This window comes from Drosophila innubila, assembly GCF_004354385.1.
Source record: "Drosophila innubila isolate TH190305 chromosome 2R unlocalized genomic scaffold, UK_Dinn_1.0 1_C_2R, whole genome shotgun sequence".
In the NCBI taxonomy this organism is placed as follows: Eukaryota; Metazoa; Arthropoda; class Insecta; order Diptera; family Drosophilidae; genus Drosophila; species Drosophila innubila.
In genome coordinates this window covers 13,380,214-13,394,639 of record NW_022995374.1, presented here as the reverse complement: position 1 = coordinate 13,394,639, position 14,426 = coordinate 13,380,214, and the positions used below count along the sequence as shown (strand labels likewise).

The window sequence follows — 14,426 nt, the reverse complement described above, 5'->3', positions numbered from 1 at the left end:
ATTGTTTTAAACATTTGTTTTTTAGTAAGTATTAGTATTAGTATATTTGCAAAGATCTGAAAATCGAATTTTTAACTGTTGATTGTATTCGTTTGGTTTTTCATTTTCTGTTTCAACTGATACAATTTGAACTACACATCATGCAATATAATCATAAAATTAACAACAAATCAAGCAACGTTTAAACAAAAGGTACTTTTATTCATCATGTTCATCTTTTTTAAGTTGATATAAAAAAATATTTCGCTTCTTCATTTTATTCAGGGTTTTGTTTAACATTTCATCATTTAAGTTGCAACAACAATAACAAACAAATTAAGGTTTTATTCTCTGCTTTCATAGCGTTGGGCGTTGGGTATGTGTGTGTGTGTGGCTTGGTGGGCGGGGAAAAACAACAAAAAAGGATTTAGAATGGATCGTGTGGCATTACAATCACTTATATACATTTTAGAAAGTGTGTGCATCTACGTTGAATGCATTTAGTTAGTAGCTGTCTCTCACTCTTATTGCATAATATATATGTTAAATATATGTATTAAGGAGCTGCTAATAAAATATAAGTTTAAAAAGTTTGTCAGTACTACTTTTAATTTGTATTATATTTATGTTTACGCTTTGTTTTCCATTGGTTTAGCTCGATCTTTGCGTTCAAGTTGAATTCAATTGAGTTAATGTTGTAGTAAAGGTTTTTATGAAAAGTTATTAACTATTTATGTATATATGCGTAATAAATATATACTTTTGCCTTTCCAGTATATGTATATATAATGTATATATATATATTCATGTATATAAGTATTATAAATGTAACCACAAAATTTACAAAGTGTTTTCATGCATTCCCTCACACAAATATATATGTATATATCATTATAATTATTTTTAAATTTGTCATTTATTAACTAATTAGTAACACATACATACATACGTCTTATACCAGGTGTAGGCACATCATTTGCAACAAAAGCGACGCCCACAACAAATGGAAACAAATCTACAATCTAATTAAAGCATTTTGTGTACACGAGTCTAACTGAAACTTGGACTAAAACTAAACTTAATACTATTACTAACATATGTAACTATAGTATATCAATTTAGGTAGTATGTATGTATGTATGTATGTATGAATATACAAATGCAGGTCTTAGAGAGGGGTCGGGGGGTGTGAAATCGTAGAGACTATAAGACTAGAGAATCTTCTATATAAACATGCACACAGTTTTAATGACAATTTCGTATAAAAAATAGATATCTATATACATATAATAAATACATATTATATATATATATAGATGTACAGGTATATCCAACTCTATACTGTGTTCATATCACGTAGAGTACAGTTTTATCAACTAATATAATTTTGGGTACTAGACGCAGGTGGATGAGGCATGCTGCGATACATTCGCCGCTGCCTCTAGATTGAAATCCTTGCTGCGACAGCACATCTCGCAGATGCGCTTTGTATCTGGATTGAGAAATGTGCAGAAACGACAACTCCATTCGTTTGGACTCGTTACAATCAATTGCGTGGACACGGGAGGCGGTTGTTTGGCCACAGCGCCGGTTCCACTGCTCCGAGTGCGTCCAGTTCCAGTTCTGGCATTGGAGCCACTTGCTCGATTATCAATTGTGGCTGTCTTCAATGCGGACTTAACTTTCTTAACACCAGCATGACTGCTGTTTGGAGCTGGCGTCGGTGGCGGCGCTTGCACCACACGCGTCTCACGTTTCTTCTCCAGCGTTCGTGACTTTTCCACATTTGCCGGTTGACTGTGCGTCTCGGGCCGTCGCTTGTCGGCGGCAGTTGCAGTTCCGCCATTGGCCAATGTCAGTGAGTCTAGATCCAAGCTCTGCACTAGTAAATCCTCACGATCTCCCAGATCCTTTGAGTAGCCAGAGCGTTCGAGATTCTTAAACACATAGTTCCAGGACTCGAAACTGCCAACACCTTCCTGCACTTTGGGTATAAGCGGCGGCGATGCGCTGTTCAGCATTGTGAATTCATCCAAACTGGGTGATTCATAGCTCGTCGTGTCGGAGATATTCATATCACGCTCTCTAACCTGATGACGACCGTCTGCTGGGCCAGCTGTCAGACTAATACGCTCCCTCAATTCCTTGTGCGTCGCTTTGCGATTATTGTCCTTGGGATCCTGTAAAATAGAAAAGGTGGTTTATAATACGAAGCTTTATAATAAGAAAAAAAAATGTGTATCAAAACTAGGAAACCTGATATTAGAAAATAAAAATAAAAACCACAATTAATATTGTAAAATGCAAAATTAGGAAAATCCAAAAAATATATAGATATAAAAAAAATATTAAAAAAAGTTCAGCAGAAGTCAGAAAAATTAAATCTACTATTAACTAACTAGATATTCCTAATTGATGTACTTGAAGTAATTCTCTTATTTAAATTTCCTAGTTTCCGTTTTATCGTTAATTTAATATTTTTTAATCTTATTCTCAGTTTTATTTTGTTTTTATTTTTAGGTTATTCTCAAAAACATATTTGGAATACCCATTGTTGTAGTCTTACCATCAATTGATTTCGTTGTCGCGTTAAGGTTTCTCCCGTTTCCAGCGGAGCACGAATGCGACTGCTTTTGGGCACGGGTCGAGCATAGACATACATATCCTGGGGAGTAGGTTGCGGCAGAGTCGTTGGCAAATCGTAGCCAGCATAAGCCAATGGAACTGCATCTCGTGGCGGCACATAGACGCCACTGCTCATGCTGTGCTTTGTTCCCTGGCTGCGTGACATGTTTGACTGACCACGTCGCGGTTCGTAAAGTCGCGGATCGTTGAAGTCGTGCTGCATCAGCTGCGCCCGCTCATCGAAGTCAATCAGATGCTGATCCGGCGGATATGTGCTCTGTCTGTGCTGCATGGCCGCCATGGCTGCCACATTGGATGCCTGTCGGGGGGGAGCCGTCACCTGGTTGCCACCATGATAGCCACAACTATGCGGCACTGTTGTCGTTGTCGGTTTGCCAATGCTGGCATACACATTGGCATTATTATGCTCGGCATTGGCATAGCCATCAAGGGGCGTGGCATATTGTGCATTTAGTTGACTGGAGATATTGTAGGGCAGAGGATAACGATTGCCAGGAGCATTGTAGGCACCGGCAACAGCTGCATAGGAAGCGGAGCTGCCCATGCTGAGGCCATCAAGGCAATCGTAGGGTGCTTCATACAAATGTCCCTGTGGATGCAGTGCAGCACAGTCTTTGGGATGCTGATCAAACGAATGGCGATGCGGCAGCGATGCATGCGGCTCCTGATAATGCTCCAGGCTGCGTGAATGCGTCATCAATGCTGCCGTCGACTGCGGATGCGGATACATGCAATTGAGATTCGTGGGCGGGGCGGGCGGTTGATTGGCAGAGTGATGCAATGCACAACTATTGGGATTGTTATTACTCTGTCCATGCAGTGCACAGGCAGACGGCATCGGAGACTTTTCCGTCACGCAATTGTCACAACGATTGGGCGTCAGATTGCTATACGTATTCTCCGGCGTGCTGAGCAGTTGTTGCTGTTGCTGCTCCTTACGCAGCCGCTTCTCGTGCAGTCTATATGCCATCTCCTTGATGGTCTGCGTTACCCCGCCCACGTGTCGCTCCCGATAATGGAATATATCCTGCCAGCTGCAGCTAAAGCCGGCGGCACTCAGTCCCGCGTAAATGTGCTTCATTATCTGGCACTCGACGTAGGCGATCATGGCATCTCGAGAGACGTTCGTCACCTGATCCGGACATATGGGTCCCTCCAAGACAAACGTATCCTCGGCAATGCGATGATAGCCCATGGCCAGGAACAGCCTATCGGCATCTATCAAATTTGATTCAACTTCATGCTGATATGAGCCAGAGTATGTCTAAAAAATAGGATCAAGATTATCAATCTGTGGCAAATCTTTCTGCTGTAATTATACTCACTTTCAGCATGCGAAATTCCTTGCGCCAGGGCTTGGTGAACAGATTGTTGGCATACTGACTGATGGCCTCAAAGCCAACGATTGCATTCTGTGCCGTAAACTCATTCAACTCGCAGACGGTATTCCGGAGCACTTGCCCCGTCTCCGGCAAAAAGAATTTGCGGTCGTGCGACACCACACAAAGGAACTCCTTTAGACAGACTGGAAATCAGTATCAAAATTAGCAAAGTCTCAGATCAAAAATATGAATTATTCATTTATAAAAATTAACTATATATTTAATTCTTAAAGTTAATTATTATATTATATTTTTTATATAATATAAGAATGTAATTTAGTTTGTTTTAAAGTTTAAAACAATATATTGAATATTCAGATTTGATATTATATATATTTTTTAAACTCAAACTATTATATGTGATCTGTGGGAAATGAATGCGATTAATTTTCACCTTCTAGCTTTTTGCGATCCTCGAGCTTCTTGATGCTCTCCTCCGTCTCGAGGAACGTCCAGTGCCGCCGGAGTATCTCCTCCCATAGATCTTGCTGTATAACGCAGGGTACAAAGTCCGACATGTTGGCGTGGCGTGACATGCAGCAACGCCAAGGACTCTCATTCAATGTAACTGCGGCTCCTGTGAGATAGAAAGAACGAGGCAATAAATATATATTCAAGGCTGCATCTTTGAATCATACTATCGATTTTTAAAACAATGTTCCAAATAGATGACAATTACGAGTATATTTTGCTGAGAAATAGAGAGGGAAGAGAGAAAGGACAAAGGGGGGCTCGAGCAATTTGCTCATTCAAGAGCATTCCAAGTGCACGGAGAAAGAGAAATTCGAACGAAATACACAGGGAGATGAAGGGAGATAGAGAATGTGCCGAAATAGCAAGCGACTTGGCATATGAATCAGCTTTAGAACACGACCAACCGGCATGACGCACTTTTAGCTATCAGGCCCCACATATGTATGTACATATTGGGTGTATGTTTGCCCAAGTGATGTGTACACACTTACATACATACATGTACTCATATATTTAACAACAGCAACAACAACAACAGGAATGTAGACGAACTGATAGAGTAAACAAAGGCAACATGTTTGCTGGTTGTTGCTGCCTTTAGCCATCGACAGTCGCATCGATAACGATTGTTAGTTAATACTTATCAAAGCCATTGCTTCCACCCACCCCATACCATACCATACTGTACCAAACCATGCCATGAGTATCAGCTGAGGACCGGCAATCTCTGATTATAGCTGGGTAAATCAATAAACAATATGTATATGTATATATATATATGCTTAATTGTTAATATGAATCACAATTTGTGCATAAAGAAAACATTGACAAGTTTAACGGCTTAGCTTAAGTATTCATTATTATTATTATTATTAACTTTTGAAATGCCATCAAGCTGATTCATACACACATATACATATATATATTTTCTTTCGATTTTTGTACTTCCCCTGAAATACCTTATAATTTTTGTAAGAATTGCATTTTTGCTTTCGAGTTACGCATTGTCAGTTTGAATAGAATATTAATTGTTAACCTCATATAAAATGTATAAATATGTTTAATTAAATTGTGATTCACCTGAAATGTCTTACACTTTTCTCATGAAATTTTAAAAGTAAGTTATTTTCTGTTTGCTGTTAGACATTTTTATTTTCTAAATTTTTTATTTAATATTTAATATATTTATTAACTGTTTCTTTCATGTGAAATACCCTATACTTTTAAAACAAAAATTTTTTCTAGGTAAGCGATAGGTAAGTTTAAATATAAAATTCACTCGATACTCTAAAAATTCTGTACTTCCCCTGAAATTATATGAACTATTCAATTAATTTTTTGTTTTATGCATTGTCAGTTGAATGCATAGAATATTAATATTTTGTATATTTTATGTATTTTTAAGTTCTACCTATACCTACCTATGAACTACCCTTTACTTTTCTATGGATTTTCTTAAGCTGATCAATTAATTTTCAGTAATATTTATTACTAATATTCTTGTTAAATTAAACTCATTGGCAGTTTACTTTATGTTTTTTTATGTGATATTCTTTTTAATAATTGTGCATTTCCAGGGTATTTGCATGTGACGTAAGCTCTTGAAGTGGCTAACTGTTTTAAAAGTTTATTAGTCACTCGCTGACTGCACAGAACGATCTGCATATACATTCATTTTATTCGCATATCAGGCAACTGCCGTCTTGGCCATTTTGCCATTTGGTTAGCTCGTAAAGCTGGCGCTGCACTTCGTCGTTGTGACAAATTCAATTTAAAGACTCTGCTTTTCTCTGTGGAGACGGGAAAAGGGGGCCGGAGGGTGGATGGGCTTTTGGCGCCAGAATGCTTTGGGATTATAAACCTTGGTGGAAATCTTATTAGCCTTGGCAGCTGTCCTGCTGCAAGGGATTTTTATGACAAAAGCGCAAAAAAAAAAGCTGATTTTAAAGGTAATGAGAGCGACAAAATGGAGGGTATGGAGGGGAGGGGGACAGGATGAAGCTTCTGTTCCTTATATGTGTACAGAGAAATTTTAATTAAATGAAGCCATAAAGATGAGAAAGCATTGGCAAGTGCAGCTGAAGGTTTACTGTACATTTAATAAGCTGCAGACGAAAAACAATTGAAACTTTTAATTTACATATTTTATGGGGCCAAAGCAAAGTGCATGTGAAACGTGAGATGGATAAAAAGTAAACAACAGACTGAAAGCTATAGAAAGTGACCGGTTTAACACGGAGATAGTGAGCCACCGAAAGAGGAAGCGAGACGGAAAGAAAGCCAGTGGAAAAGGTGTAAAAGCAAAACAACAAAAGCAAAATGCAGAGCAAACAAAGTAAAAAGCATAAGTAGAAAACAAAAGCCTTTGAAGTTTACACTGTAAGTACAGTGAAGCCACTGCACAGCAACAACTGCAACAAAGAGAATAAGAACAACAACGACAGCAGCAGCAGCAGCAGTTGAAAAAAATAATAATAATCAATAAGAACTACATGAAGTGCAAAACGGGCACAAAACAACAAAACACACAGCAAACAGCTTGATCAGTGAGAGAGCTTGTAAGTCACGTACAACCAAGACTCGCTCACTCTCTCGCAGTCTCACTCTTTATCTTCCACTCTCAGAAAGTCTTGGCTTGAGCTTTTTCAATGTAGAATATCAAAGTTATGCAGCTCTTGCGTAAACAACAACAAAAACTACGCGTCGTATACTTATTGTGGGCGGGGAAGGGAAACAAAAACAACGCAACGCAAGCTTTAACTGCGCCGTTAACCGTAGGCTATGTTGTTGTTGTTGTTTCTACATGCTAGCGTAAATGAATGTTAATTAAAGCGCCTTCATTGACATTGACGGCGTTTACATATCAAATCGCTGCTTATTAGTTATATTTCACAGAAATCACATTAAAATTACATTGCACTTGACAACGTTCCGAATATTGGTCACTTATTGATTTTGGCAATATGAACGTATTACACATTTATATGAATTATATGTATGTATGTGTGCGTTCCCAATGTGGCCTTAACTTGTATTTAAAGTGCTTTGTGCTTCTAACTAGTTGAAAGGCAATTGGCGCAACAGTTTAAAGCAGTTTTTCTTGGCAAGGTGACAAAAATTGTGTCTCCCTGTTTGCATACGTGTATGCTTGCATGTGTGGCTGTGTGTTTGTACCGTTAGCTTATAGCCGGCAAAGTCTACGGCAGGGTGTTCTAATTCTTATTTTCAGCCTATCGCTTGTATTACTAAATTTAGCAAGACACACACACACATACGCACAAACACAGGGGAACAGAAACAGCATCACAAAAAGCTTATCGCCACACACAAATAACCGGAAATAAACTTACAGAAATTCCTCATCATCGTTGCTTTCGCTGTTGTTGTTGCTGATAATGTTGTTATTATTATTTTTGTTGTTGTTGTCGCTGCAGAGTTTATTAATGCTCTGCATCTGCATCGCTGTTTAAAGTCAACACACTGACAAGTAAAGTTGCCGAATTTAATGCGTTTCTTTGGCGTGGGTGGTTAAACGACTATTTTTAGCACAGTACCGACCTTTTTGGTCGTTTTCGACATACGAACGAGCTGAAAACAGCGAACGGAATGCTTCCGCTTGTTGTTATTGTTTCAATAGCAGCTGCAGATTTATCGATAGCAATAGCCTGTCAGCGACTATTAGCTGCTGTATAGGCTTCATTTGCATTAACAACAATCGCGAAAAGCCTTAAAGCACGTATATTATTTAATATTCGTTTGTATTTATTATTACACACACCTTTATTATTATTTATTATGCGCTGCTTTGTGGTCGTGTCATTTTCACATCAAACTAATCTGAATCGCTTAACAGCACTGACTTCCCAGTCCTTTGCAGCACTACAGCTAACAGTTAATATTATCGATAGCTAATCGATAATTATCAACGAGGGCTACGTCGGCTGAATCAAAAAACGAGGACAGCGCGTACTTTAATTTTAGGCTAACTCAAATTTCAAAATGCATTAAATTAATAATTTGATAATAATTAAAAATTCGAAATAAGATAAAGTAAGGGAAAACTTATTATGAAAGTTTGAAGTTCGTCAGCCCCCGGGAAAGAAGTTAGAATATTTAATTTAAAAAAATAATAATTAAAAAATCGAGAAAATTCTAATAAAAATTTTGCAAAACTTAATAAACTAAAAAAAATTAGAAATTTGAAAAAAGTTAAAAAAATTCAGAAGAACTTTATATTTCGGATTTGTACTTATTTTATAAGTAAAAAAGTCAAACCAGATCGGAAAATTTTGCAGGGTGGCAATCTTTGAACCGGGTGGCAGCCTGCCACACTGTCCATGCTGTTCCTGTTTGAAAAGCATCTAATATTTATTTTTATTTGGGCGGTTTTGCACAGTGTTACCAAAAATATTAATCGCGAAACTTGGCTGAATACATATTTAAACAGTGCACAACATGGATGTTGATTTAGGATTTGCTGAGGAGCCTACCAGCGCCGCCTGGCTCAGCAATCGCTACTTTCCCAGCAAATTGGGAGGCCGACCTGCCTGGCTGGAGCTGGAAGCACTGCCGAGCACAGCTCAGTTGCAGTGTAAAAAGTGTCAATCACAAAAAGCTTTCCTCTGCCAATTGTATGCAGCCTACGAGGATGAGTTCAATTTCCATCGCAGCATTTACGTGTTTGTGTGTCGCAATGCCGACTGTCAGCAGGCCAACAAGGCAGAGTATGTAGCAAATAATTATATGAAATGTATAAGCTTACGATTTTGATTACTACAGGAACTTTACAGTGCTGCGCTCGCAGCTGCCCTTGAAAAACAAGTTCTACTCGGAGCAGGAGCCTTCGGAGGATGGAGATCCCTTAGTATGTATTAGAATGCTTTAAAATTTACATGGAAATATTTAGTTAACCTTGTCATTATACACGTAGCCAGCTATACCCAGTATGAAAAAACTGTGTGCTGCTTGTGGCTGCTTTGCCCCGCACACCTGCAGCCGCTGTAAGGAGATCAACTACTGCTCCGCAGGACACCAGCGAGCACACTGGAAGCAACATAAGCCATACTGTGGAGCCTTAAAGGCAGCTACTATATCCGACACGACGCTGCCAGAAGTTGCATTTCCTGAATATGAAATAGTTATGGAGCGTGATTCAGCAAGTGAAGTAGCTGAAAAGGATGAAGCGGTGTGTCTGGCGGAATATGAGGAGCTCTCGGCCAGCGGCAAAACGGGTGAACTCAACGATGTCTCCGAAAAAGAACTGGATAAATACTTTGGCAATGCGGAAGCTACAGAAGACAAAGCCTTCAAGCGGTTCAAAAAGCAAACGGCAGCTGAGCCCGAGCAGATTGTGCGATACAAGCGCGGAGGAGAACCGCTATGGATAGCCAACACTGCGGATACCATTGAAAGTCAGCTACAGAAGCTGCCCAGCTGCAGTCACTGTCAGGGACCACTTCAGTTCGAGTTCCAAATAATGCCACAAATGCTGGTGCCGCTCAAGGACGACAGCTTGGATTGGGGCGTTGTGGCAGTCTATACCTGTGCCCGCAGTTGCAACATCAGCGGCTACGTGGAGGAGCATATAATCAAACAGGACATTATTGCAGCAGCTGAAGAACAGAACTGATGTGTATACAAATCAATTTTATTTGTAAATGACGAAACAAATTAAATTACGGATTAGGATCGATATGAACACGAATTGATTTCCAAGGTGCATTATTGCTATTTCAGTTTCATTATTGGAAAATAACTATGCTTGGAGAAATCAAATTCCGGCTGACGTTTCACTTCCTTTTGATGTCCACGTGCGAGCACATTCATCACCACAAAATTGGTGCGCGCGATTTGCAGCAGATCCAAAATCTATAGGAAAGATAGGTTTTAGGTTTTAAATATGAAAAAACAAGTACTTAATTGTAGACTTATTGTTCCTGTGACAGCTATATGTTATAGAAGTCCAATCTTAGTTAGCATTGAGCTATACTACCAGCTCAATATATTATACACAATATTATACACAAAACCTAAGAGTTTGTAGAGATATTTCAAAAAACAAAAAAAGTTGTTCATACTAAAGATAGATTTTTTTACTTATTTTTCCTATGGCAACTCTATAATTCAGTAGTCTGATTTTAATTAAATTTCTCTAGGATGATATGGTTAAGATATCTTAAGAAACAAAAAAGTTTTTCATACTAAAGATTGATTCTACAGGGATCGTTACTATGATAGTTGAAATGTACCGCTTGCAGCACAGAAACCAACCTTTACCAAGATTCATTAAGATGGTTTTAAAACTGGGAAACAGATAAAAGGACATGGCTATATCGAGTCAGCTGAAAGTCCTGATTAAGAATATATATACTTTATAGTATCTGACAGACCTTTTAAAATGCGTTACACATATTGTGACCAAATTATAAAAGCCTCTGCAAGGATGTCATACAACTGAATACCCGAAATACTTAATTACTCACCTCCTGATCTGGATTCTGTATGCTCTCGAGCACATTGCGCGCCTGGTCGAAGTGCTTGGCAGCAACGCTGTACAACTCCTCGACGCTGTTGAGCATCATGTGATCGCGTATGTTCTTGAATTCGGCATAGGAAACGGGAGGTGGACTGGTGAGTGGCACAAACGGGGCAAAGCGTCGATTGTAGCGAATCTCCTCGTTGTCAAACTTGGACATGGGCAGACGCACGCGTCCATCTTTGGTTAATGCGCCCATGGCTTTGTACATGCCGCCACAGAGACTGAGCAGGGCGTGATAATAAATGATCTCCTGACGATAGGGACGTTGCTGTTTCTTGTTCTTTTTGGGCTTGGCAGCTTTGCGATTCTTGCCACCAGCCCCACCTCCACTGCCATTAGACTGAATCCTGCTCTGATGCTCAGCGTATTCCTCCTGGGCCAACAAAATGTTCTCAGTACGTGTGAGAGCCGACACCAGAAATCCCACAAGAAACTCATAGGGATACCAGTAAATGTAGAGAAACTCGTGGACAGCATACAGCTCCAACTCGAAGCCGGACATCAGGTAGATGAGCATAGCACGGAAGCAATTGTACAGTACCCAGGTGGAGAAGTGTGTGCTGTGCTTCAGCGCTGTTGCATGTAACTCGTTGCCCTCCATGGCACGCTCATTCGCCAACTGATTCATCAGCGAATCCAGACGCACTGCATCCACCTGCAGCGGATCAAAGTTCTCAATCAGATGCGCCAGCTTATCACGTTGCCTAGCCCGATTAAAGCCGCACAATCTGATGAACTGATTAAAGGTATTCATGTTGATGCAATAGCGAAAGAATGTCTCCAAATGCTGCACCACCTTGGGATCACTGGCCACCGGATGCTTCAAGTTTAGCACAGGCGGCGAATTGAAAGACTGCACCGAATGCCGCAAAAACTGTTTCATCGACTGTTTGCCATGTGCCAGACGAATGCTGGAGCTGAATAGGTTTTGTAGTACGCTGCGCGAGAGTATACAATGTCCCGACTTGCGACTATATTCGATGAAGAAGTTCTGCAATCAGAGCATCGATTAGACAACATGAAAGACAGGTTATCTGAAGATCAGACTGTTTACCAGTGCGGAGTAATAATCCTTATATCGAATCACTTTGCAGGCGTATTTGAAACGTGCCACCATCTCCTCCAGAAACTGATAACTGGCGGGTCTCTCACGTATCTTAATGCTGCGCGGAAATGTCGGTGGCTGGCTGCGATCATGAATGCGCGGTGAGAAGCCCATGGGATTAGGAGCCTCAGCTGCAATAAAGAAGCAAGATTTAATATCCTATACTACCATATAAAAGGTTCAGCATACTTACAACCCTCCACTGGCTGTGTGCCACGTTCGATGGTGCGTTTGATCAGCGGCAACAGCTCGGAGGCCACATTGAGATTCTTATAGATCTCATTAACAGCCTCCTCGGCGTTCTCGGCACACGCCATGAGCTCCACCTGGTAAATGGCCTGAAATAGATGCCGCATAAAGCGTAATCTATGCACCACAGCCATCAGATTCTGTTCGTCAGTTGGTGGCAACTGTTTGCACTTGCGCACCAGCTCATCCTCCACATCCTTCAATAGCCCGGCAATGGTTGAGGGTTGTGCCTTCTCCGCTGCCAGCAGCGCTGAATTGCCGTACAATTGAAAATCCTCTTCCTCGTTAACAGCCGCTAGGATAATGATATTTTTGATGACCACTATGAGATTACGCACAGCGATGCAAAAGACGCGCAGCGCCTTGTCCTGGATTTGCGATGGCGCATGTAGATAGAGGCAGGTGAATAGCACTTGATCCATGGAGTTGCCCTCCAGCCAGGAGACCAAACAGGCAAACAGAGCATCAAAGACGCCAATCAGTTCCGCCGGCTCCAAGCCATCCAGCTTAATGGCACCCATCTAAAAGCAAGCACAGATTAAGTAGTATCCATAGGGACAATCATTAAAACAACAACTTACTGCAACAGCTGCCTCAAATGAGGGTGGTGGCAAGTCGAACCTATCAAAGCCCATGCCCACATCCATTTTTGGATCCATTATCTCAATGGCAGACATTGCCTCGAAGAGGCCGAAGAGCACATCCTGCGCCAGTTCGCCGGGCAGCAGTTCCTCGCAGGCCTCGTGGAACTCCTTGGTCACATCGACCCAACCATGAATTGGGTATTGTGTAATGTCCTCAGCGGCACTGCCGCCTCGTATTGCACGCTGCACATCGTTGTCAGCAAATCCACATTCGCTCATGCTCCACTCTTCCTGGTCATTGCTATTGCTCTCCCTATCTCGCTCCCGTTCCCGTTCCAAATCCCTCTGCTCAGCTGTCGTTCTCATTGCAACAACAGAAGCTGTGGCAGCAGCAGCGGCTGCGGCGGCGGCGGCTGCTGCTGCGGCGGTTGCTGCCTGAAAATCCTTGGGCTGCTCGCTTGTGTATGTTCCTTGCATTATCCCGTATCGACCAGCTACTTAATAAGTAGTTGCTTTTGTCAATTATTATATTTTAATCAATTTTTTGTACGATTTTGACGTGCATCTAAGATTTGTAGCAGTGTTGAACAATACATGGAAAATTTTACAGCACTTAATTAGTTTAATAGGGCAACACTGCGCGGTTTGGCGCCAAGACGTAACCAATTGAAATGTCAGGTAAATCGGAAAAAATGTATGAGCCAGCTAGTAAACTTTTGTGATATTAGGTTTATGTTTTGGCTTTCTATATAAATCAGCTTATTTAATTGGATTGGCGTAGATTTAAGCAATTTGTACCAGAGCTGAACATTGAAAACAGCATAGCACTTTAGCAGCACAGTAGGGTACACTGTAAGAGTTTGGCGCCAAACACGTAACAAATTGAAATATTTTACAAATTGTATTTATAAAAAAAAGCCCGCTATGTGAGTAAAGAAAATTTATACTGCGTCAAATTGTTACGATATCTGTATTTGTTTTGGTTTTCATTCTGAATCAGCTTATCAGATTTTATTGATATAAAGTGATTAACAATCATCACAAATTACAATGAATATGAAATAACAGCAGTTCATTGTACTTTGCGGTGTTTTCATTAAGTAAAGTAATTATTTTCTTTTTTTTTTTTGACAACACAGCAGCTTTAAAATTGTTTATTTTTATGCTGACTAAATAATTTCTCGATGGAATTCTTAAATTGTTCAACTGCTGGTTAAATGATAAAAAATAAACATTACTCATGTTTGCTCATAAATTCTTATCGCATTTGGTCTATATTTACATAAGAACAACTGTTGGAGAGAAATGCACTCATATTACTTGGGTAACGAGAAGGTTGTGTTATCAACTGGCCTCAACTGTTATCGGTCGTGCTCCATTTTGAGTGGAAGTGAAAAGCTCGCACAGCTTGTCAAGTGTTCTATGCTCTCTGCTGAGCCGGAGCGCTTTCTATGGGCCCCTCCATCTGA

The 14,426-nt window shown here is 40.3% G+C and overlaps 3 protein-coding genes across 4 annotated transcripts; 1 reads left to right on the top strand and 2 right to left on the bottom strand.

The window, feature by feature from the left end:
- Positions 1-180: 180 nt before the first annotated feature.
- On the bottom strand, positions 181-8,373 carry LOC117782888 (protein tamozhennic). 2 transcript variants are annotated; one of them, XM_034619983.1, is made up of 5 exons: positions 7,832-8,373; positions 4,402-4,584; positions 3,951-4,150; positions 2,546-3,889; positions 181-2,159 (listed from the first exon to the last, which is right to left on the bottom strand). In XM_034619983.1, the coding sequence occupies exons 2-5, from the start codon at positions 4,541-4,543 to the stop codon at positions 1,374-1,376; spliced, it is 2,472 nt and encodes an 823-aa protein (XP_034475874.1). In that variant the 5' UTR covers positions 4,544-4,584; positions 7,832-8,373; the 3' UTR covers positions 181-1,373. The 2 variants fall into 2 exon arrangements, with proteins under 2 accessions (XP_034475874.1, XP_034475875.1); XM_034619984.1 differs by having other exon boundaries at positions 8,260-8,373.
- A 500-nt stretch (positions 8,374-8,873) lies between these two features.
- On the top strand, positions 8,874-10,182 carry LOC117782890 (programmed cell death protein 2). The gene is made up of 3 exons (XM_034619986.1): positions 8,874-9,205; positions 9,261-9,345; positions 9,412-10,182. The coding sequence occupies exons 1-3, from the start codon at positions 8,937-8,939 to the stop codon at positions 10,108-10,110; spliced, it is 1,053 nt and encodes a 350-aa protein (XP_034475877.1). The 5' UTR covers positions 8,874-8,936; the 3' UTR covers positions 10,111-10,182.
- LOC117782889 (N-alpha-acetyltransferase 35, NatC auxiliary subunit homolog) lies at positions 10,111-13,625 on the bottom strand. The gene is made up of 5 exons (XM_034619985.1): positions 12,955-13,625; positions 12,318-12,894; positions 12,074-12,255; positions 10,964-12,010; positions 10,111-10,349 (listed from the first exon to the last, which is right to left on the bottom strand). The coding sequence occupies exons 1-5, from the start codon at positions 13,432-13,434 to the stop codon at positions 10,209-10,211; spliced, it is 2,427 nt and encodes an 808-aa protein (XP_034475876.1). The 5' UTR covers positions 13,435-13,625; the 3' UTR covers positions 10,111-10,208.
- Positions 13,626-14,426: the final 801 nt, after the last annotated feature.